The 26,235-nt window shown below is 37.7% G+C and overlaps 1 protein-coding gene across 3 annotated transcripts in view; it reads left to right on the top strand.

Annotated features, from left to right (window-relative positions):
* LOC123321652 (lachesin) overlaps nt 1-26,235 on the top strand; it is a 437,549-nt gene that overhangs the window by 270,147 nt on the left and 141,167 nt on the right. For all 3 annotated transcript variants that reach the window (XM_044909375.1, XM_044909374.1, XM_044909373.1), the window contains exons 3-4: nt 6,623-6,830; nt 16,058-16,219. In XM_044909375.1, coding sequence (XP_044765310.1) covers nt 6,623-6,830; nt 16,058-16,219 — 370 coding nt within the window. The remainder of the gene's footprint in view (nt 1-6,622; nt 6,831-16,057; nt 16,220-26,235) is intronic.

The raw sequence follows: 26,235 nt of genomic DNA, 5'->3' as shown, positions 1-26,235 counted from the left end.
AGAATCTGTTCCAAATTCAACATAAGAACTGTTTTTAAAACACAGAATGATTTAAGATCTATCCTAATAAAAACTAAACCATTGAATGAAAAGCAACTATCAAAAAATTGTATTTACAACATTCCCTGTATTTTCTTTCAGACCTCTAGAAATAAGAAAACGAGAAAATATAAATAACATTAAAAATAGAGAAATTAATAGATCACAGACTCTAGATCACGTGTGTTCTAATACAGGAGACCACATGATGGATTGGAATAACACGAAAATTTTAATGACAGAACCGGATCATTATAAACGAAAGATTAAAGAGTTCACGTGTATTTTGGAGCAAAATAATAATTTGGCCAAGTGGATTAATTTGCTGAAGAGGGAACTGTCATCAGGTAATTTAAAAATTAAATGAATCAACGTATCTATGCAGTCTCTGTTTCTACGTATTGACAATTAATGTCGAATAAAAGCTACAATTCAGAAGATTTTCGGAAATTTATTTTCGTCTGATGAAGGAGTCTGGTATAGACTCAGAAACGTTACTATATATAATTACAATTTCAAAATTCTTCTTTTGAGTTCATTGTCAGGCAACACCATTTTTTATTTGATTTGCTCCTGACAAATTAGTGCAAGAATTTACGCAGGAGCCAATCGTTTATTTCAATTTTTTAATTGATTCTGTTTCAGAGATTTGTTCCAGTGAAAATCTTGAAAAGTTTCATAAAATGCAGAATCCTCCCAGATTGAATTTCAATCGATAACTAAGGGTTGAAGCTGTACGGTTTCGAATTCGACCTTAGAAGTTGTTCTCCTGAAATAAAAAATCTTGAGTGAGCGATTCTATCTATATTCGGTTCTGCCACTGTTTCGTTTTCAATGGCCCACTCCGTACCTGTATGTTCAATAAACAATAAATACTTGATTAATTTGATTGAAACAAAGATACTGCTGACGTCAGCTGATATTCTGAAAGAAAAAATCCGTAGTCAATATCTGGTTTATTGAATGAAGAGAATAATTTTGCCAACTTTGCGATAAGAATAGACAATGATTCGTTACACAAAAAGTAGAACTTCCGGTGAACTTCGACTGGTAGTAATATTCAAGAAAAATTTTACTCGCATAAGAATTTTTCAGGGTTCAAATATTTCTCATGAATCTAACTAATTCCATATTTTTTATCGTTCGGAATGAAAACAAACCTAACCAGAATAGTGTCCGGTGTAAACTACGCCATACTCTCAATATTCAAAGAATTTTATCTCGAACATTTGTGAACACGCGATATCCCGGACTGAGCAGTTGAGTGGAAAGCACGTTTTTGATACTTTCTTCAATATTTTCTGTACCTCATCCGAGTATTATGCCTCCACGAAAAAGCTACTACCACTTCAATGTTTGCATGATTATAGAAGCGGCACCTCAGGCCTTGCCACCCTATTAATCTCTTCTTAAACAGCTCTTTATCGTTGGTTACACTCGAGCTGATGTTCTAATTGCGTGAAAGCGAATTTTTCTTGAGGGACCAATTGAATGGGTAGGTTTGTATATGAAATCGATTAGAGGAATATCGCGTTCTCAATCACTGATAAAAAGGCGGAATTATCTTTCTTACTCGAACGTCGACGTTAAACCATTTATCTTGATTAATATTGCTTGAAGCAGCTTGGAAAAATTGAACAGACATAGTTCTTCTAAGTATTTATTAGTGAACTGATAATCAACCTAATCAACTAGAAAAGCCACATGCTCTTTATATAGCCTATTCACACAAAAAAAGAACAGATGAACCTGTAAAAATCCCATAAAAATATGCCCGTAGAATTCATCACCATCATGCAATTTTTATGTTTCTGTACCTCGAAAAAAATCCGATGAAAAGTTCCCTCCATTCTCAAAAAAGTTAATCGTTGCCTTGAAGGTTATTACAGGCCATATTACTTGTTCTAATACGCGTATTCTTCAAAATTTTTTAAAAACAACCTGAAGTAAATTACTTCGAGGAAAATGATCTAATAGTCAAAAGGATACAGAAACAAACAAACAGGGTACAGGCAATTATCAATTCTGTTTTCACAACTGAATGTTTTGAACCTGTCGAAAGCTTCTGACAGCGTTGCCAACGACAAGCTACTACTATGAGATAGAGAGATATGAACGTAATTTTTCAGAATGAAACTCATCAAATACCTTTCTGAGTAACAGGAGGCAGGTGCTCTTGCGGATGGGATTTTAAGGTATAGGAGACTTGGCCATTGGAGTTACACAAGGCTCAAATCTTGGACCCGCCATATTTTTAAGCTATATTAACGACCCACCTCTGCGTGCATCTGGATGCTTCACTCACATGAAATGCTCATGCGAATGAGCTGACTCTCAGCAGAATTGTATTTGCGTTGGAAGTTTCTTTCATAATCATTATCTGGGGGAGTTCTGAGGTCGGTGTACTTTACTTTTGTGGATTCGTGACTAAAGTGTGGCTTAATATTATGGGTAAACTATGCCCAACGTGAATCTGTCTTCAGACTGCGGAGACGTGCAGTTAGGATTCTAGGGGGACTAGGATATAAAGACTGTTGCAAACAAGTTTCCAAGAGACTTGGAACTACTTACCTTTCCAAGTGTTGTGAAGGAAAGGATTTTTGAATAGATTTTAGCAGAAGGTAACCTGTTTGAAAAAAAAAACTATAAAACATAAACACCCTGTATGATTTTGGTGCCAAACAATTGAAAATGCCGTTCCACGTCTTCAATGTGATTCTAAGTACATCCTTTACATGGTTTGTTTTATTATCTTCAAAACTCGTCATAATTTTATGTTCTAACACCCCTACCCCCTTTATCTGCATTCATCGGTGTATTATCGATATTCAAAACTCAGATAATCAAGCTTTTACGATTTTGTGACGCGTAAACCAGAACAGAATAACGTGCATCGGAGAAAAACGGGAAAAATTTTCATTCTGTCCATCCCTTCGTTATATGGAACTATCGCAGAATATCGGAGATGGCGTTTGGTATGCGGCTCAATTTCCAAAGGGGTACATTAATCGAAAGTATGCTATTTATGTGCCGTGTCACGTGGCTTAGGGGGATGTAACACAGTGATGCAGCTGCCACTCACGGATTACCTCAACCCTGAAAATCTCTCCGGCGCTACTTATGAAACATTAAAAAAAGGCAAAAGTGTCATCTTATCCGAGCGTAAAGACAAACCAGGGAGTAAGTATGTTAATGCAGCAAACAGAACATTTGCCTTTGCGGTGAAACAAGACTGCAGAAGAGTAAATTAATGGATGATATGTCAGAAGAAATCAGGGCAGATTTGGTATTTACATTAACGCATTTTCTTTGGGGATTCACCGACATCTAGAGTAACGCTTCGTGGAGCACATTAAACTATACAAATTGCTTCAGCATATACACTCAACTCACCCAGAATGTTATTTCCCACTGAAAGGAAATTCTGAAATGTCTATATGACAATTCCTAACGTTGATTATACAGATAAATTACACTGTTCTACAAAAAACAATCATACCCTTGAGTTAAGTCCTCAGGCATCATTTTCGAGACATCTGGGATTGTTTTTAAGAAAACACTGAAATTGTTCATCTGTTCATCTTTTTATTCCATTTTGAATTGAAAAATATATACAGGCTGCTTCAAGGTCAAGCATCTGTTCAATAGAACAATTCATTTCTACAATTTTTGTTGTATTAATCTTTTTCCTAATCACTCAACCTCTACATTAAATTTAAGTTTGTTTTTTCTATACAGGGTGAGTCGTGGACTCGTACAAATATTTTAACAGTAGATTCTTGAGGTAAAAAGAAACACTTATTTGCTATACCATATTTTTCTGTTCGGCCCTGATAAGAAGATACCTCTGGAAAATCAAAATTGCCTTAGAATAACCAGATAAATCTGTTACACTACACATCTATGCACTACACATCTTTCAAACAGAGTTGTGAAAATTACATTTTTTTATGGTTTTGCAACAGCCTGTTTCTTTCAAACCGAGCTGATTCAAAAAAATGGTTGAGGAAAAGTGTGTTTCTTTTGACCTCAAGAATTCACTGTTGAAATACTTGTACGAGTCAGACTCACCCTATAGAGCAGAGTCAGACCTTCAGAAAGACGAACCTTTACTGTCTCTACTGCGGAATAGTATGAGGTTCCTCACTACTCTAATTAGTTCGGGATCTACTGAAACCTAACCTAACATAACTCCTTCGTCAACGAAACTAGTTTCTAGTTTCGTTGACGAAGGAATTATGTTGCTCTGACGAGGTCAAATGAGACCGAAACCATGGTCAGCATCTACTATTTGTCGACGAAATGGAATTTCTGGTAATACTTTGAGTGATGGTAGTTCGTTAGTTCGATTTACATCGTAAAATTTGTTGATTTAATTATCGGTCGATGATGTCTCGAATAGAAACATCTAGTCGCAACAAATCTTTGCAAAATCTGTTATGAATATATCTGGATTATTAATTGGTAGGACCTTTTGAACGGCCACCTAAGTCACCTGATTTAACAGATGAGGAATCTTTCTTATAAGGGTAGTTGGAAAGCATAGTTTCAGACCAAACAGGGAAACATTGAGTACAAGAGCAAATAATACAGGAGTGTAGGCAGATTTTCGCCGATGTAAAAAAAATGTCCAAAACGAATTTCAGATCCGTTAATGATGATTGATTTGTTGACATTTGGAGCATTTATTTTTTTTTGTTATAGCTCTTTATTGAGATTCACAATCTACTTCTATAAAGTATTGAGCAAACGTGATGAAAGTTACAGACATGTTGAAGATATTAACCTATTAATATTCTTCTTTACTATATTTTCAATTCAAGTCAACTGACCAAGTTCTCTTTTATCTTCTTATGTTGAATGGATTCTCAGTTAGTTGAATAATGAGGTTGTTTTCGTGATCTTGCAGGTTCTGCTGATATCGGTTGAAACGATTTCTGATTTCTTCTGTAATGAATGGTATTCCTAGGTCGTTATGAATTGTAAGATTGGAGATGTACCAAGGGGCATCTCATCTGTTATAGAGCGGAGTATTTTTGATTGGGTTCTCTGAATAATTCCCGTATTCGTTAGTTTTGCGCATCCCCAAAATTGAATGTCGTAGGTCCATATTGGTTTGATTATTGATTTATATATCAGAACTTTATTTTCAATCGATAATTTTGACTTTCTGCCTATGAGCCAGTACATGCCCCGAATCTTTAGATTGATCTGTTGTTTCTTTGCTTGAATATGTTTTTTCTAGGTGAGACGTTGGTCTAGATGCATGCCAAGGTATTTTGCATCAGAACTGACTGGTATTTGTTCGTTGTTAATTTTGACCGGAGGGCATAAGCTTTTTTTATTGGTGAATGTAACATGTACTGATTTGGCTTCATTTATTTGCAGACGCCATTTTTTATACCACTCTTCTAGGTCGTTCAAGTGTTGTTGAAGATATTCCGAAGCCGTTTCAGCATTCTCATGAGTTGCCAAGGTTGCTACATCATCTGCATAAGTAGCTATCGTGGTGTTTTGATGTGTTGGTAGGTCAGATGTATAAATGAGGTATAGGATTGGTTCAAGTATGCTTCCTTGAGGAACTCCTGATCTAATTTGATGGGGGTTTGATATCGCGGAGCATTTATTGAAGAGACGTAGTTAATATTAGATAGATTAGTGGTTCATCTTTCTTCTCACACATGCGCATACGCATGTGTAACTTGATATGAGTATCGTGCGTAGCTTGATGGTTAGAAGCGTCGGCTCAGTATTTCGCAACCGCTAGGTAATGACTTCGATCCCGGGATAGAGAGGGAATTTTCTAGTCCATACTGGTATGGGCCATCACTCACTGTTGGGTTCAAATTAACAGTTCTGTGCCTAAGGAGGCAGGACACAGTAACAAAGCCTACATAGAACACAACTGATTCTCCGAACTCGTAAAAGCCATAGAGCTTCTGAGGGGTACTTCGGTACCTATGTATGGAGAATCAGGATAATATGAATATGAATAATATGAATACAAGTTTGAGAAATAGTCATAAAAAATTGCCATTCGAAAAATATACGATGATGTATCTTGAATTAGGGACACGCTGTATAACATTTTCATACATCAAAAAGATTGCCATTTAAAATACTAATTGACCTAGGAATAAAGTTTTACAACAAAAAACTGTTTATGTAGTATGTGGGCATCACTGAATTGATTTCAAGTACTGATAGTAGATAAATGCACTGTAAAAAGAAATCAATGATGGTAAGAAGTGTTGATTCTGAGTTATGAAATTGAGTATAATCATTTGGTTGAATACTCAGTAGTTTAAATTTTGTCCTATCGAAACAGCTGTCTGTATTCTACTTCAGACTTTCTACATTCCATTTATGAAACCACTATTGTTTAAAATGACATTTGTATGAATCCCGACATACTGCGATGTCAGCCGAATGATCTGTGGAATGAAGAAGTACCTCGTGAGTCCGCACAGCTGAAAAATCGTTTGTTAACTGTCAAATTTCAGGTTCCAAGCACCCTCGGCAAGTGTGAGAGGAACTGATCCTTCAGAGAGCACGAAATTCATTTATATTTATTTGTTTGCAGGTGGCCTGGATTCACATAGATCGTCAGATGATTCTTACAATCCACCGCCATGTAATTTCAAGAATAGCTCGATTCAGCGTGTCACACGATAATGCCAAGACATGGCTTCTACATGTCAGCAGCGTACAACAGGAAGATAGGGGTTACTACATGTGTCAAGTGAACACGAATCCAATGATTAGTCAAGTAGGATATCTTCAAGTTGTAGGTGAGTTTTCTTTCTTTTTTTTTCTCTCCATGTTTTCTCGATTTCTTTCGGTGAAATCGTTGTAGCAGACTAAGGTAATACTTCCGTTGAATGATATGCTTCATTGTCGTTTACATTAGTTGGTTGAAATAAATTTCGCATCTGTTTCAAATCCAGTTTGTGAGTTTTTCTCCCCAATTAGACGTATTCTCTAAACAAATTCGACATTACTCTAATACTCACAAATTACAGGTTTTTTTTCCTAGTTTCATGTATCATACGCTGAATTGTATGATGTACTTTACGCTAACCTTTGCTGAAATTCATACACATGCTACACTGTTTGATATCTATTAATGTGAAGTGGTAGTATGCTTAGATATAGTTACCCTAGTAAAAGTATGTCATAGAGAATAAAAATACGAATAAGTTTCAAAAATTGTTTTAATTTTTCTGATATTTAAGAATAAGTTAATATCAAACCAAGTGCCTCTACAAATATATTGCTTATATTCAGAAAAACATACTCATAAACCTCAATCTCCACCAATTTTTATTAAATTTTGACTTGTTTCGGACATATAAAGGCCCATATTCAGCCAGTTGTGAATAAATGATAATTCAGTTAATGCTTGACATAATATATGAATTTTAAATAACCTTGGTCATGATCAAACAAAACTGAATGAAGTCTGAACGTATCTGTTGGCAGGTTATGCGTGGGTCAGTAATGCTGAAAAATTGATTTCGAATATTGCAATAAATTGAGTTCAGTGCTCCTGTCGCAACAGTGAGATTTTTTCAATGTGGAAACAATTTCTCCCATTTATTATGAATGATAGCTGCAAAAAAAATGGAAATATGTGCGATGAAAATATTTTTTCAATCTCTAACCCCCGTTATTTTTTAAAAAACACTGAATTTTCATCATAGATCTCCATTCCAAAAACGAATTTCATGAATTTCCGATTTTATGTTAGCTTCTTGTCGTTGAAAGGTGAATCTTAAAATTTTAATTTTTTATTTTTTCTCAAGAATAGATCGGAAAAAGTGAAAAAAAAAAACGAAATTGTCAGTCAAACGATGAATAGATTATTTAATTTTATATTTGAAAGCTCACAGACATGTTAAAATCATTTATGAATACCTTGTATGATGAAAATATATATAATAAACAGTCTTACTGACCGTGATATTGTGAAACACCTGTTCACTTCCATCTCATATTCTGATTATTGAGGTGAGATCAATAGTCTTCGAAAAAGTGAGATTTTTTGCTTCCAGAAAGTTTTTGCATCCATCAGTTGCAAAGTTACTCAGGTTCTCATAATTGACTTGTGATATGAAAATCTCAACCTTGAATGGTGTTTAACCATGGTATTCAAGCACATTTTTAGTGGGTTCTTCGGGCGGGAGGGGATAAACTCCATCCCCTAGAGCTATCTTTCGAATTTTTTGTTTGATTCATAAGACAACAGAAAAATATACAGGCTAAGTATTTGACTCGTATAAATATTTTAAAACGGTGAATTTTTTAGGTCACAATAAACAGTTTTTCCTACAGCATTCATTCCTATTCGACACTAATGAAAAGATTTAGCTATTTTAAGTTTTCATAATGAGTTGTGGTACCCCTGGAAAAATAAAATAACCTTCGGAATAACTAGCTAGATCTGTGACACTACGCATCTGTGGATCTTTAAAAAAAGTTGCATTCGTTCAAAGTACCCAATTTTATTTTTTATTTTTAAACATCAAATTACTCGAAAACGGCGTATTCTACGGAAAAATATACTCTCATTTCACAAAACGTCCAAGGTAGTTTCATCAGTTGGGTTCTCTGAATTTTGGGTCTTTTTAAGGTACGCAATGGTCATAATGAGAAAATTGGGTGACGTGGGTAATATCTTGTGTTCGAAAAAGATTCATCAAATAAATGAAAAACTGTATTTCGAAATTCATTTCATTCGATAAAACCATTTGTGATTTGTGAGATAGAACTAGAAATATCATTTTATGGTTAACAGACTGCATCTTTTAAACCGAGCCGATTCGGAAGAAATGCTAAAGAAAAAAGTGTTTCTTTTGACCTCACGAATCTACTATTAAAATAATCGTACGAGTCAAACACTCATCCTGTATAAAAACGAAGTTTTGGAAATACATGTTGATTGAATTAATACCCCCCCTCCAGAAATTCAGCTTAGGACCATAATTGAGCACATATTTATAACATACTCGAGGTTTAAGTGTAACAGTTTTCATTTTTTCAGTTATTATTAGGGATTTTAGCTGCTTCATACCAACAATTACATATTAAATAAATTCGAAATCAATATCCATTACTAATTATTCTGATTGAAACTCTGTATTTGACCTCAAAAATGGAATGTCAAGCTCAAATTATGATGATTTTCTTCAGATCACTTTATACCTACCTCAGAAGGACCATTTACGAGATAATGGCGAAAATGGTTTACTAGTTTTGAATTAAAAATCGAAAATTGCTCAGAAACTATCAGGTTTAGATGTAGGAAAATGTTATGAAGATAGTTTAGAAATTAATTTTTACGTTCAACGAGATATAGAAATACCGGGTGTGCCATTTGAAATGAGAAAGTTTTCGACGATTACTTGTAGTTGATGTTTGAGAATTAATTATGATCACTCAATATATTTCATAGTTGAAATTTTCTTTTATATGTAGCAGTAGCCAACTTATCTACTCGAAAAAAATCTGTCTGTATAGCTGGCGTAACTAGTTTCTTCATTAATTGCTATTAAAAAAATTCCATATTTTCGATTTTGCGCCATTATCTCGTAAAGGGTGCTTCTGAGCGACAATGTAATCTGAAGAAACTCATCATAACTTGAGCTTGCCATTCCATTTTTGAGGTCAAATATAGGGTGTTACATTTAAAAAATTGTAACTTTGGTCTATATCTTTGTTTTACTCCCTCAAAATGAGCGCCGCGTCTGGGGTGGGCCATGCGGTATAGGGGGCACCGAAAATCCTTGCCCAGGACTCTAGGGATGCTAAGGTCGACGCTGTGTATAACCGAATGAGTTTATATAAGAGCCATTCCAAAAACTAATGCATTGTCTCAGCCGCAATCATTGGGAAAGCATCAAAAGCACTCGTAAAGGAGACATCACATCCTTATGCAATTATTGACATTAAATTAGTGAGCCAATAATCCATATAAGTTCATCCGCAAAAATCAGAAGAGGGAGAGAACAAAAGTCTCTGGCATTCACAAAAATTAACAAGAATGAGCGCCCTGAGTTTCTACCTTGTGGAACTGCTGACGTAGCATTAATCATATTAGAAAAATAATCACCAATTTTGATACTTTGAAATCTTGATTCAAGATACCAGCTCAAAAAAGCACATTTCAAAATCAAATCATCTTTTGCACAGTGAGTCATTACTGAGACTAATGTATTCTTTCATTTATTGCTTCACTATAGCAAGCTCAGTTTGAGTAAACAAGTAACTACGAACTCTCGGTTAACCCTCGTAAAACAGAGATGGTTCTTTTTACTAGGAGGAGGGTGCCCCACAACATCAAGCTTCCTAGCTTGTTTGGGATTGGGCTCACCCTATCCGAGCAAATTCGATATCTCGGTGTGACACTGGACCACAAGTTATTGTGGAACAAATATATTGAGGCTCAATCGAGCGAGGCTAATGTAATTTTTTGGTCTCCTCGGAGAATGTTTGGTGAAGGATGGGGCTTCAAACCATACATTATGCACTGGTTGTATACTGTAGTGGTGAGGCCTATCCTTACCTACGCATCACTGGTGTGGTGGACTTCCATGGGGAAGAAGTCCAGCCGCACCATTATGATTAGATATCATGTCTAACTGTCAGAGGCGCTCTGAGATCCACCCCTACGGCAGCTATGGAGTGTCTGCTGGGCCTACCACCTTTGGACCTTGTAGTTACACAGGTGGCTATGAAGACAGCTCTTAGAGTTTGGGAACAGGGATGCCAACGCATCCCTTCTCCATAGAGGGGACCGCGCGGGCACCAGCTTTACTTTGCCGAACCCTACAGGGTAATTGTCCCTGACAGAGACCTATGGTCTACAACAAACAGGCTTCTTGAGCCTGAAGGTCCCACTTGGTTCACCGATGGCTCTGTGATGCCCACAGGAACTGTAGTGGGAATTGTGGGACCTCGTTTCAATCTGTCCATCCCCCTAGGGAAGGATTGTTCCATAGTGCAGGCTGAACTGTAGGTCTGGGTCAGGGAACCCTGAAATCCCTTTCTGAGGAAAGGGTTAACTCACACCTAGTAAAGGAATGCAGAGAGGCTCTTCAGGAGCTAGGCTCTGATAACATTGTGAAAGTTATCTGGTGCCCGGCTCACGCAGGACCTCCGGATATCGAGAAGGCAGACATACTTGCACAGCAGGGAGCCCGATCAGCTTTTGTTGGTCCGGGACCGGCGCTGCCTATCTGTCGTACATCTGTCAAGAACTTCCTCAATAGATGGCTGGATAGGAAATTTTCCTCTGGATGGAGCATGAGAGGTGGTCTTAGACAGTCGAGGCTTCTCATTGAGAGACCATCCTCTGTGCCTGAGGTCAAAAAACTCTTAGCTCTTGAGAGGAAACAACTGAGTCTAGGGACTGGAGCAATGACTGGCCATTTGTTTAACAAACACTTAAATAGAATGGGACTGACTAGCTGTTCCCTGTGACGCTGGTGCAGGAGCACGGAGGAAACGGTTGAACACATTCTGTTCTTCTGTATCAACCTTGAGGACTTAAGGATGACACATCTAGGAAACAGAACACCCACAACTCCTATGGTGAGAGGGACACCTCTCTGTCGACTTATGGCATTTTTGTCAGCATGTCACAGAGTTTAAGTCTCTCCAACTACAAGCGGACGAACAATGGGTCACGAGGCCTCCGTTCAGCCCGGTGGGGCACCACACGTAGAAGAAGAAAAAGAAGAAACAAGTAACTAGCTGTAGATAAACCAAGCACAAAACCATGCTCTGCTGCAAATTTGTTTTCAAATTTTCAAGTTCATCGCACAAATTAGTCTCAAATATTTCAACCAAAAATTTTATGTCTTCTCTGGAGTTTCTCTGGAAATTATGTCAAGTGAAAGATTGAACACTGAACAGCCACGCCGGTGGCATCTCAAAAATCTCACAGCAGCCCTTGAAGATATGAGCAGGTATATTGTCGATCCCGTAGCTTTTAAAGGTTTCAATTTATCAATACCTAACTCGAATCATTCTCACTTATTGCAGAAAATAAAAATTATGACTTTTCGGCAAAAAATTTAAGTAAGTTGGCAATAATCTGACAATCATTGTATGTACGAGCGATCCCTAAATCAATTTTCAAAGGAAAAACTAATGGTTTGAATGAATTCTCAATGAATTACTAATTCTATTGGGAGTTTGCGAAACATTTTGTTAATATTAGCTTGATGAATCACAAATTAGATTTTTGGGCGGTTTTCAAAAAACCTTCTAAGATTCCTGAATCAATCTCAGAAGCTTCATAAGAAAGCACATGAAAAACGAATTTCGAAACATCAGGCTTAGCTTCAAATAAATAGTGTGATCTAAGCCGAACATGAATATTTTCGGCGAGAGAACTCTTCCGTAGTTGACTAACCGTCTAATAATTCCTGGGTTTTCATTGCTCTGTCAAACGTTGGTTCCAGATCAAATAAATAAAATAAAATCGTTCAATTTCCTTCCCCATCGATAGACACAACTCAAAATTGTTCGAATCTCATGAATTTGCGATGAATTGTGGGCATTCCCCAGGAAACGGGGCTCAATATCCTTCACCTTCGAACGGAGTGGAGTTTTCTCCTTTTCCGCATCTTCCCGCACCAGTTTCACGCCTCGCCATTGTTCAGTCTGCAAATTATTAATGAAGAATTTTCAGACTCGCCCACCCCTACGGGGAACTCTCTTGCGCTCCAAGTCAGTATAACGCACATTCTCGATTTCACATGGATATCTCACTATTATGCCTCTCCATACACCGAATGAACTTGCCTGAGTAAACCCCAGAAATTTCCCATTTTGATGATTTTACTCCCTGAGGGAACGGTCATAAAGATCCTTGCGGCTTTCTGTTTAATATATTCAATATGGTGAATACATTTCTATATTCGGAGTTCACACGCATCTGCATCTCGTAAATGCAACATTCTGGGATAGGCGAGGATGAGAAAAACAACTGTTTAACATATTCCTGCGCTTTTTCGAAGGGCGGCTGGAAAGACAGGGGACATTTGAATTTGGAATATGTGGAGGAAAATTGCTTATTCTCCTCGAACTAAATGACCGCATAAAATTATGCTAGAGTCATATTGTTCAAGCATTAAATCAACGATACAAATCGATCATTACATCTCCGCCAGTCTATCAATAGAAGATTCTTGCCCAATGAAAAACAATTTTTAGATTTTGAAAATATACAGGGTATTCTAAAATGCGATGTTTTTTTGACAGAAGATAAAATCCATCAAAATGAATAATTTCACCGAAAATATTCTGTATGAAACATTCAGACCAGTTGAAATCATACTAGAATTATTTCGTTCAGCCCTGAAACGACTCTACAAATCGGCCACAACATTTTTGCCAGTCTTTTTTTTGGAAAAAGGTGGACCACATCAAAAGAAATCATTTCGACGAAAATATCCCATATGAAACACCCTCGGAAACATTTTTTTATCGATCGAATTGTATACAAGAAATCAATAACTGCATTGCATATATTTGATTTGTTTTATACCAACTATAAAGGTATTATCGTATATATATATTCTTTTGATAAAGAGCATTACAATCTTTAACAGCAAACAATAATTATAGCATGTGTATGAGATACAGTTTTAGCAGAGGTTAGCGTAACGGGGTACCATACAAATTGGTGTATTATACAAGAGCTTAGGGAATATCCTCAGTAAAAAAACCCTTTCTGCCCGTGAGTGTAGTGGATTGTAATTGTTCACGAAATAAGCTGAAATATTCCATATATATTATCGTAATAGACAAAGAGTCTCAAAAAATTATGGTTTAAGTATTTAAGTGATGAAATAATGAAACATTAGAGAGCGTATAGTATAGATGTTTTTGCAACTTCATACATACATACATAAACATAAATTCATTCATCTTAATTACATACAGATTATGTCAAAGTATATATCATTTATACAGGATGAACCTTTGACTCGCACAAATATTTTAACAGTACATTCTACAAAATGGTAGTGAAAAGAAGTGTTTCTTTCGACCTTGAGAATCAAAGACTTACCCTGTATAGCCCCCTTACCAATCCATTTCTCTTACTACTTCTTGAAGAAGTAATGAATCTGTTAACAACACTTCAAAAAATCAACTTGTGAGGATAGAAATATGATTTTAAATTTACTGGGCAATGGCTCTCTGATCAAGAGAAGACCAATTTAATTGCCACCATGCACTCTCCCCAGGCTGAACAACTTTAGAATTTTGTTCTGGGGACTGTTTTGTATAAAACACAGCCCGAGGTGTAGATGAATTGGAAGTGAGAATAGGCAGAGAATGCTGAGAAATTCAATTTGAAAATTTTGGAAATTTTTCGTGGTAGAAATTTTCTCATTATTTTCATGTTTCATTGCAACTCTTGCTATCGCAACTATTTCATGTCAAGTGTAGATACGGAATTTTTGGAAAGACCATCGAATTGCATTCGAAACAAGGTATCACTCAACCACCCTTGCTATTTGAGATTTAAGGGTTTGCTGTCATCACGCTAACAGAGTTGATAAAAATTGATTGGAACCAACCGTATAAAATCTCTTCCTACCATCCAATGTTTACCTGTTTCTCCATTTTTTTCTGATTTTGCATGGGGTCCGAGATATTAAAGATGTCACCTTTTCAAATTTCAGTATAGTAATACTAAAAACGACCCACACGTGTCGTATAAACAATGGTTGTATTGCTGTTTATACTGCGATTAATAAAACAATTTTTTCAGTTGGGCATCCAGGTATTGAACAAGCCCAACAGTGCTTTGATAAGAGAAGAATATTCGTCGAATACTTCCGAAAATAGTGATCTGATCAAGTTGGAAATTAGTATCTACTTTCCTTTGAAATAATGTTCCGAATGTTTTTGCCAAATTTGAGCAACACCTACAGAAGGGCTTTAGGACTTGCAATAATCCCAAAAGTAGGCACTCGCGAGGACTTTAGTGCTCGGGAGCACTTTGGGGATTACAATGTACTAAGAACTGTTTTTTCAGAAAGTGCTCAGGAGCTCAAAAATACTCCAAGTGCTTTAACAAGCACTAAGCATAATTAATAGGGAATACTCCTTCTGCCGAAAATGATATATTTTTTATGAAATATCTTTGAAACGTCACATTTTGAAATAACCATTTCAACCGTTTCCAAAAAAAAATTATTTTAAGCACTTAAAAATTAAAAATAAAAATGGGTATTTAAAGTTTAAAGCGTTTTGTGAGAATTGTACAAGCTGACAACATCGACTGAAATATGCCTTGATAATAAAGGACAACAAATGCATTATCTTGATGAGATAGACAAAGATGGCTGAGGTATGAAGTCTGCGACGAACGAGGAAGGTCGTAAAATTTTATGGGATTTTAATGGCCGGTTGCAGTTTAAGCTCGCCAGTAAGTACACGCCTATAGATCAACAGCTATTATTTTATAAACAAGCTGATCGGACATTGTTCTTTTCGTTGTCTTGTATGCGCTGTTGCCAAATCGTAAACTCCGCACAAAGCGATTTAAATTTTAGAACCCTATATTTGAAGGATGATTTTGAATAGTTTCCGCGTGAATTTGAAAAAATCATGAATGAAACTCATTATTATTCAGTTTAAACTTGCATATGCAGTGATAACCCAAATTGAGGAGAATTCCCCATTGGCACAGTTCTGTGTTGAATGAGTTTCGTAGACATTGTGGGGATTATGGAACTCGTAGCATTCTTCATATCGTCCATCATGTTGAAGCACCACGATTTGCCGAAATTCACAAGGAAAAACGGAATTATTCAATCCTTTTTCAGCTTTCCCACGTTGCGGAAATAATAAATTAACTGGATTCAGTCTTGGGCAGGGAGAAAAATTTCTCATCACCGTCTACCGGCTAACAAAAGGGGAGGGAACCACGAAATAGCCGGTTTCGTGCAAAAGAATTCGAAGGAGTGAAATTAATTTCTTCTATTCTCCTTTGCAGTTCCTCCGAATATCATCGACGTAGAAAGCACGCAATCAACTGTTGCAGTTCGAGAAAATCAGAATATTAGCTTGACGTGTAAAGCAGATGGATTTCCCACACCGAAAATAATGTGGAGGAGGGAGGACGGCCAGGCCATTTCCGTCGAGCGGCGTAAGAAAGGTTTGTACAAATTGGATATTACTGGGATATTTCATCATTAGGGAAGTCCAATGTTCGTTATTGCGTCCTGCTGAAATTCCGAACACAGCTTTTTCATCGAAATATCGTTACAGAATAGGAATTAATCTGATGAATTGGAAGAATGAAACAGGTGGAATTCAGTAGAAAACAAACGAAATGTTCGGATTTTTGTACTTATATTCTGTTTGATATACAGGGTGATTCATAACTATTGGGACATGGGCTAAGGGCAGATTGTTTGGACCAAAATATGGCGATAGGACCAAATATACCTCAATAAAATATTGCTGTGGAAAAAGATAGGGGGCGTTAAAGTTGAATTTTGTTTTCCGTTTTTCGTTTTTTGCTAATAATTTAACTATATATTTTTTCATCCATTTTTAAGAAAAACGCAATTGAACAGTTCAGAGCATCGGAAGGGGATTTGAAGCAACGATTTATTTATTTTATTTATTTATTTGGACGATAAAGCATAATTAAAAACAATGTAACATAAAAAGGATAAACTTGAATTAAATGTTATCCGTGGCCTCCTCCGACTTCTATGGCTTTTCTAATTCTTTTAACAAAGGACTTTCGAACTTCGAAGAAAATATTATTCTGTCCCCTTATGAAAAATTCAACTTTAACGCCCTCTATCTTTTTCCACAGCAATATTTTATTGAGATATATTTGGTCCTATCGCCATATTTTGGTCCAAACAATCTGACCCTAGCCTATGTCGCAATAGTTATGAATCACCCTGTATTGTGTGAGGTGAAAATTTCATGCAATTTATAATTCTCTTTCCTTGTTACATATAATGAATGGCTTTATGATTCACTCACAACCGCCCAATATTGTTGCAATATTCCATTGAATTATTGTATTTTAAAAGAATAACAATATTCATACATTTTCACAAATATCAGGAAATTCAAAACAAATATTAAAAAAAAATACGTAAACAGAGATTAAGTGATTATTTGTAGTTGATGTTCGAAAATTAATTATGATCACTCTATTCCAGAGTTGAAATTTTCTTCCATATGTAGGAGTAGCCAACTTCTCTACTCGAAAAATTCTGTCTGTATCGCTGGCGTAACTAGTTTCTTCATTAATTGCTATTTAAAAAAACATATTTTCGATTTTTCGCCATTATCTCGTAAAGGGTGCTTTTGAGCTATAAAGTAACCTGAAGAAACTCATCATAACTAGAGCTTGCCATTCCATTCTTGAGGTCAAATATAGGGTGTTACATTCAAAAAAGTTTAGCTTCGGTCTATATCTTTGTTTCCGAACACCCTGTATATATGACAATAATTTGAAATTGTGCTTTGGGACATCCTACACATACCATAAGAAAAGATTTTCAAAATATCTTCATTTACCCCCTCAAAATGAGCGCCGCGTGTGGGGTAGGCCACCCGGTATATTTATGGAAGGAACGTAATCATTTGAAAAGGGCAGGAAAAATTAAATGAGCTCAAATTTATTTCCTAATTGCACACTGCGTTTTAAGCTGCCATGTGCCGATGAAAAATTGCTCAACTGTCGGTCTCGATCTCGATCAAAGCAATGGAAATGTATAGTGAGGTTGTGCCGACCGCTGGCCTTAAGCGGCTTCAGAGGTATGCATACACCTGTTAGCGATGGAATTGACAAACGAAAACGTTGACATTGACGACATTTGATTAATCTAAGTATATCAGGGTCATCCCATTTTTAAGGACGGTTTTCAAGAGATTACAGGGATAAAAATAAAAGAAATATCCATGAATTTTGGAATTAAAAGAGAAGTGATTTCACTGCAATTAGAAAACCTTGTATGTCATTTTGCGCGAGAAAGAAAAATATATGAAGGCTGACCAAGGAACCGACACATATTAAGCTGCAGCCACATTATGCCGCTGTGTGCCAATTGGCAAGGCCGCTCGGCCAAGCCGCTGCGTATGTAGATGTACCGTCGGCTTATGCCACCATGCCGCTGTGTGCCGCTGAAAAATCGCTGAACTGTCGGTCTCCATTAAAAGTAAAATGAGGATGTGCCAACTGCTGGCCTCAGTGGCCTCGAGCAGCTTCAGTTGCAGCTTAGACTGTGTACACCAATGTTAATGTGGATGCATCTTCTCTCGTTGGCTTTGCCGATGAGATTTTGCCAATTGGCAAAGCCGCAGCTTTAATCTGCATCCACATTTTGCCGCTGTACGCCGATCGGCAAGGCCGCTAAGGCCGCTCGCCAAAGCTGATGCGTATGTGGATGCACCGTCGGTTTGTGCCGACATGCTGCTGTGTGCCGCTTCAAGCTGCATCCGCATTATGTCACTGTGTGCCGCGGGGAAAGCCGCTGTGTATGTGGATGCATCGTCGGCTTGTACCACCATGCCGCTGAAAAATCGCTGAACTGTCAGCCTCCCTCAGAAGTATAGTGAGGATGTGCCAACTGATGGCCTCAGTTGCCTCGAGCAGCTTCAGTTGCAGCTTAGACTGTGTACACCAATGTTAATGTGGATGCGTCTTCTCTCGTTGGCTTTGCCGAAGATATTTTGCCAATTGGCAAAGACGCAGCTTTAAGCTGCATCCACATTTTGCCGCTGTGCGCTGATCGGCAAGGCCGCTCAGCAAAGCTGATGCGTATGTGGATGCACCGTCGGTTTGTGCCGACATGCTGCTGTGTGCCGCTTCAAGCTGCATCCACATTATGTCACTGTGTGCCTCCCGGCAAAGCCGCTGTGTATGTGGATGCATCGTCGGCTTGTGCCAACATGCCGCTGTGTGCCGCTGAAAAGTCGCTGTCGGTCTCCAGGGCTGCAGTTGCCCCGAGCGGCTTCAGTTGCAATTTGGACTGTGTACACCCATGTTAATGTGGATGCGTCTTCTCTCGTTGGCTTTGCCGATGAGATTTTTCCGATCGGGAAAGCAGTTCGGCACACAGCGGCATAATGTGGATGCAGCTTTATGAGGATGCGTCTTCTCTCGTTGGCATTGCCGAACAGCCTATAGGCGATCGGCACACAACGGCATGATGTCGATGAAGCTTTAGAAGGTACTTCTCTTGTAGATTCAATATGAAATGACGTGTGAGAAGACGATTTTGGATTGGTGCTTCTTGAATACACTTTTATAGATTTGTGATACTATACAGGGTAAGTCTTTGACTGGTACTAATATTTCAACAGTAGATTCTCGAGATCAGAAGAAACACTTTTTTCTTCACCATTTTTTTCGAGTCGGCTCGATTCAAAAGATAAAGACTGTTGATAAATCATAATAAAATGTTATGTTTAGTTCTATCTCACAAACGGTTTTATCGAATGAAATAAATTCCAGAATTTAGTTTTTCATTTATTTGATAAATCTTTCTCGATCACTATTAGTCACGTATTCCAATTTATTAATTATATTACCATTACTTACCATAAAAGTACCAAAAAATCAAAGAACCCAACTCTTGAAACTAAGTTGGAGGCTATCTAGTGAATATTTAAACGTTTTTAAAATAAGTATTCTTCTTATTTTCTCGTATAATGCGCAAGTTTTCGAGTAATTTGATGTTCAAAAATTAAAAAGTATCTGTCAAATTTGAAAAATTGGGTACGCTAGGTGAATACAACTCTGCTTAAAAGATCCACAGACGTGTAGTTCCACAGATTTAGCTAGTCATTCTGAAGGTAATTTTGTTTTTCCACGGGTGTAATAGCTCATTCTGACAACTGAAAGTGGCTGTATCTTTTCATCAGGGCCGAATCGAAAAAATGGTATAGGAAAAGAGTGTTTCTTTTGATCTCAAGACCCTACTGTTAAAATATTCGTACGAGTCAAAGACTCACCCTGTAAATTAACAAATCAACTGAAAATGAAAATGCATATCAGCGTTTACGTACATTTTTGTTATATATTCGACACTATTAGTGCGTATTAACATAAAAAGGTAGAAGAATTATACTTATTGATGGAAATGTTAGCACAAGCAAGAAAACGCTAGGAACATTATTTTTCACCTTTTTTACAATTATTGATTAATTAATATTGTAAGTTATGCCTCGTGGCGAAACACTATGAGGGAAAAAAAGACGCATATTTCTACTATTGAATTGTCGCATAGATTTTTTAGTACTTGGATGTGGCTACTGGCATTCAACAAAAGGTTCTTCATTTCTTTGGCATCGTTGGTTATGCACAAAGTTTATTGAGTTAGGGTAACTCTTCAATCTTTGGATTATGCAGTTATTGTCTACAGTTTGATCAGAGTGCAGATCACGGCCAGTTCAATTCCTTTTCCTTATCATTAATATTTATGTTGTAGGACCAGAAATGTCATCCTCAATTTTTTTTCACCACATTGAATACGCAACTGACGAACCTTCCAAACCGGTGAGCGCAGTTATGAAATACATTTGACCTTATTTATATTCTCTTGTCTTTTCAAATGAGCAGGTTACTTTCATGAACTTACATACACATGCTGCACCAATAATCGGAATTTTCAATTCCTTAGTTAAGGAACGAAATAAGTGCTGGATAGAACAGAGGGTCCTCTTGTATTGGCGCAGGCGACCCGGTTCTAGAATTCTCTAGAACCAAATTGAAATCCATCTCAGCTGTCTTTACAGGACACTGCAGACTCAGAGCTCAGTTTTACAAACTAGAAGAACAATATCCTATATTATTCTGCTCTAATACTCAAAAGGGAAATTGAACAACTAAACACAAGATTAATGTGTTTTATAAAAATTAAAATATAAGAACAAAACAAAATCACTATCAGATATCGATTGAAATTTATTCTGGGAGGATTCTGCATCTCTTCATAAACTTTTTAGGGTTTTGACTCCCATTCTCTGAAACAAAATCAATTAAAAATGAAATCAACGATTTGCTCCTGCGTAAATTCTTGCACTAATTTGTCAGGAGCAAATTAACTAGAAAAAATTGTTGCCTGACAATGAACTCAAAATAAATAACGTTGAAATTATAATTCTAAGTTGTAACGTTTCGGAGTCTATATCAGACTCCTTCATCAAACGAAAAATCTATTTTTGAAAATCTTCTGAATTGTGGCTTTTGTTTGACATTAATTGTCAACACACAGAAACAGAGACTGCATAGAAACGTTGATTCATTTAATTTTGAAATTACCGGATGGCAGTTCCTTCTTTAGTAAATTAATCCAAATATGATCTATTCCTACCGAACAATTTGCCGAATTATTATCTTGATCTAATAGAATACACGTAGACTCTTCAATTTTTCGTTTAAAATGGTCTGGTTCCGTCATTAAATTGCAGGAGCAAATCGTTGATTTCATTTTTAATTGATTTTGTTTCAGAGATTGGGGGTGAAAACCCTAAAAAGTTTATGAAGAAAATCACTATCGTTTTTATACAACAATGACAGTGACAATATACTTATTAATTTGATGTACAGAGCAGTGTTGCAAAATTTGAACATCGACAGCTTAAGTAGATCATCTGTCGTCATTTTGTTTACTGTAGAACTCACACATTGTTGAGGTCGATAGATTTATTTATTTGAAAATGCGTTTTGCAGCCATAAGCATTGTCCTTGTCATGTGCTTGAAATACCAATTGTAAATGTATTTTTCACGAAGTTATTGAGATTCAGATACCAAATATGTGTTTGTATTTCAATAACGTATTTTAATTTCAAGCATGTATGTGTTTGAAATACTGACCAAGGTAATTCGCACCTATATCCTACCCTGCAAGAAATGGTTGTACAGCGGTATAACAAAAATGGACATAAAAGTACAATGAAATTATTGGAAACTACCGATATGAGCAGTTTACTCCCCAAATCAGTTTACTACCAGAGCCTGATGAGATTCGAACCCGATCCCTCAGGACTATGCCAGGCATTCCCGATATTAAGGAACTCGATCACATCGCAACTCTCTCCAGATTTCGGATTTATGTTCTTGGGGCTGAGTTGACGTCCTTGTATTATTACGCTCTCTGTCACTCTTACCAATCACCTGTTGTATTTATGTTCTTTCTTCTGTTGAAATTCGAATATTCCTCCATATGTCCGGGTTTCAACAAAGGGTCGCGCGATTCAAAACGTTTATTCTTGCCTTTAGTGAACATTTTTTTCGACTCGTTCTTTTTGGCTCATAAAAATATTTTCAATTGACAGATCTCGACTATAGTCGTCGAACTGTCAATTGTTTCCCATGGTCATCAAGTTTCTATAACAAAAATATACATCGAAGCAAAACACAATGGCTATTATGTGATATTCAAATATCAAAAATTGGCCGATACTCGATCAAAATCCATAATGGAACTAAAACAGATTTCATGATTTTCACAAAAACGAGATTTTAAACCACGACATGTTTACCTTCACCCACCTGAAGATGCTATTGCTATAGCGAAGCACGTATGGAGGTTATTAGCCGAAAAAATAGTAGACGCATTGCCAATCAGGTAAAGAAGTAATAATTCGATATCAGACATCAGATAGATATAAAGGAAGACAAAATATCGTTTTTTAAAAACTCACTTTTATGAAAATCAAATAACCTGTTCTTAGGGAAATTGTGTTTGCGGTAAGAGAAAAAATTTAACAACCCTATCACTCCCAGATTGGATACTTGAAAATGCCATGTACCCTATATCTGTAAAGAAACGTTTTTATTTACTGTCTTCTGGTGTACTTAGCACAAAATCAGATATTGTTCTCTTGTTCAACATACTGAGAGGGTTAGTGGATTCGCCTGATTTGTTGAATCTTTTATGAATTTGAAAATTTGAATAATTGATTGTTTGAAAATCATTATACATGGCAACAGTCTTGAGATTCGGTACGATAGGCACAAAAATTTGCACGTCATCATTATTATCTAAACTATTATTATAATAGTGTTGCCAAAATTCAAGGTCTGCTTCAGATAATTCAGAAATGCAACGGCTGTGTTCAGAGGTTTGCTATCCTCAACGTTTCGAATCACAAGACTGTTGCCACGTACCTATTATGATTGCACTGGGCTAACTTCTGACCGAAATCTTAATTTTTCAGACAACAAACATGATTCTCGTGAAAATTTAAATGGCACAATTCTTGAACGTGCAGCACAATTTTATGCAACCATATGTTTCCACTATTATGACTTCAGCCTTGCGGCTTTCCCACTCCTCTTTAGAGGAACATTCACTTATCCCAGATATCTCAGATATCGAAAGGGTTAAGCTCTGTCGGAGCCCTTTCCAGGTTTTCGGACCCGTGGTGGTGGTCGGGTTCAGGCCGCTTCTTGGCTTCTTGCTGCCGGTTGGATTCCTGATCCACCCGCACTTCCTGTCAAAGCAGACAGTGTTCCTCTGCATTTTCCATGTACTTGTGTACAGTTCTCGTAGTTCCCAGCATTACCGCCTTCTGCATTACTCTATAGATATTTTCGTCCAACGTTGTGACTCGTTTAGCCTTTCGAGAACTGCGACCATGTAGATCTTTTGTTTTCTACCCTACTCATTCATAGGAACCCAAGGAGGTCGTCGATGTTGTTGATAAAACCGACAACATCCCTTGACCATTACCTCGTTGGTATCCAGGACCGGTTTCCCCATATGAGAGGTTCTTAAGTCCGCCAGCTCTGGACACTGGCATACCATGCGTTTAGCTGCTTCTGCTCCTGATCCACAGAGCCTACAAATCTCATCTGCTAACTTTCCCATACAAATATCATTTGTACCGACAGTGCCCTGTCAGCAGTCCCACCATCACCCGAAGCTCAGCTCGTGACAGCTCTTGCAGTTTTCTGGTGTATGTCAGTGAAATCATCACGAATTTCGTTGACTGCGTAAGTCCAGGAGTGTTTCTCCAGAAGGTTATTATGTTGTTCAACTCCCATTCTTGGAGCACTGATTGAGGCTTTATTCATGAAGTTCAGATCTACATGGCTCGACACGAGTCTTTCTAACATTTGAGTGGGTACAAAGCCACTTATATTCAATCGAAACAGGATGACAATATCAGTGTTATATCGATCCTCGCAGGGATCATTGTCGTTAAGACTATCAGTAATATTTAAAGTTAAAGGAACACAAAGTTATTAGATGTAGGTCACAAACTTTAACACATACGACAAACAAACTTTCTTCTCGAACTACTCGACTCACTCGCCACCGTATCCACGAACTAAACTTCACAGCGCACACTCGGTACACTTAAGCGTTATCACTGTGATGTAGCAGTGAGACGAATCCTGTTGTTGCGGACCCTCCGGGAACTGCGCCAAACAATGCAGCTATACTGCTTATGGATTATGCATCCACCTCTTAGAGCAGTGTGAATTAGGTCACCTATATCGGATGTTGTGGCACCGACCAATTCAGTAATCGCCCTATTCTCTGTGCACCATCCTCCTCTGGCACCGACGATGAGCGGTAGCACTTGTATGTCTTTACCCGGGTTGGTCTCACGAACTTTTTCAAGGAAGCTTGGAGTAGAATATATTGTTTTCTTGATGCCGTAGGCCATGCTCAGTGGCTCCGTGGATTCCCAGCTCACGGATACATCAGAGATTATTAAGCAGTTGTCTTTGCTTAGGAAAAGATCAGGCTTAAATAGTCTGCCCCCTCTATCTCCTATATGCGGCTCTCTAGTTGCTTGCCATCTGTTCTTTACTGCCATCTGCTCAAGGCGTAGTGCAACGTAGTTGTGCCAGTTGATTCTCTTCCAATGCATAACACAGCATTTTTGGAGCACATGGGAGAGGGATTCTCGGTTGGGGCACCCTGCTCGGCACATTGCTTCCTCGCCTCGGACCCAGGTAAGTGCAGCTGTTGGAAGGCATTTAGATCTCAGCTGAATAGCACGGATGTAGTCTTCGCCGGAGCAGGAGCGGGGGGGGGGTTATCGATATATGAGCTACACGCTCGGTGGTGTTTAAGTTCCCCCAAGCCGACGCCGTAGAATGATCGATGTAGTTCTGTGGCTCTGTTGTTGTCTACCATTTTGGTCGTCAGGTTTGGTAGTTTTATCATTTTCTCTATCCTTCTGAGCCAAGGAGCGGCTTGTTGCACTACCGCGTCCATGAGCCTACTCACCCCAGTCAATTTCCTAGTTCTGTTCAGGATTACCACTGGTATCTTGTCTCTAAAGCATAACACGCCCAGCCCTCCTTCCTTCAGCGGAGCGTGATAGATTGAGTCGTTGACATGATTCGGCAGGTGCAAAGATTTCTTGACTCCCCATTTTATAGCTCTATCTGCCGCCTTTAAAGTTTTCAGATGAATTTGCGGGGTTTGTAGACTATGTATGTATCGTGGGAGTAAGTGGAATTTAATCAAATGCAGCTTTTGATGAGGTTTGAGTGGGGCCCTGCAAATCCTCTCAACTTGCTCTCTTAGGGATGTTATGGAGCACTTTGTTATTCCCATTAGGGAGAATTTCTTTTCTGAATATTCCATGATTTCTCTTACTCCCACTTGCCGGATGGGTTGCCCATATATGTGGAACTGGCTCGTTGTGTAGGTATATAATCTTCTATTCAAGTAAGCTATGTTTTAATCTCGACCCATTATTGACTTCTCTTTCCCGATATTGAAATCTGTAAATAATCTTCTACCCGGCGCTCTGTCCAAGGAAATTGCGACGCATTTTTCAACGCTCAGCTCCAGGTGGTGATTCCTTAAAAATTCCTGGCAGCAGCTGAGAAGCCTTCTGGCGGTCCTGACGTCCTCAGCCAGTATGACCAAATCATCTGCATAAGCCATACAACTGACGTTGATATCGCCCAAAGATATTCCAGTTTTTTCCTCTAACTCTTCGATGGCCTCGTCCATTACGATTATATTGGTATTTTTCAAGCCCACAGAAAGGCTCAGGTCCAGCAGGTGTAAACCTTGATGTTCTTTTTGCAAGTTCATCGGCTTTCTCATTTTCTTCAACACCACAATGCCCTGGTACCCATAGTGGGGTTGTCTCTGGCCAGTTGCTTTATAGTATTACAGCACTTCCAGGTCAGTAGAGATCTCTGACAGCGCGATTCTAGG

This window comes from Coccinella septempunctata, chromosome X (genome assembly GCF_907165205.1).
Source record: "Coccinella septempunctata chromosome X, icCocSept1.1, whole genome shotgun sequence".
Classification (NCBI taxonomy): domain Eukaryota; kingdom Metazoa; phylum Arthropoda; class Insecta; order Coleoptera; family Coccinellidae; genus Coccinella; species Coccinella septempunctata.
This window is presented reverse-complemented; position numbering and strand designations above follow the sequence as displayed.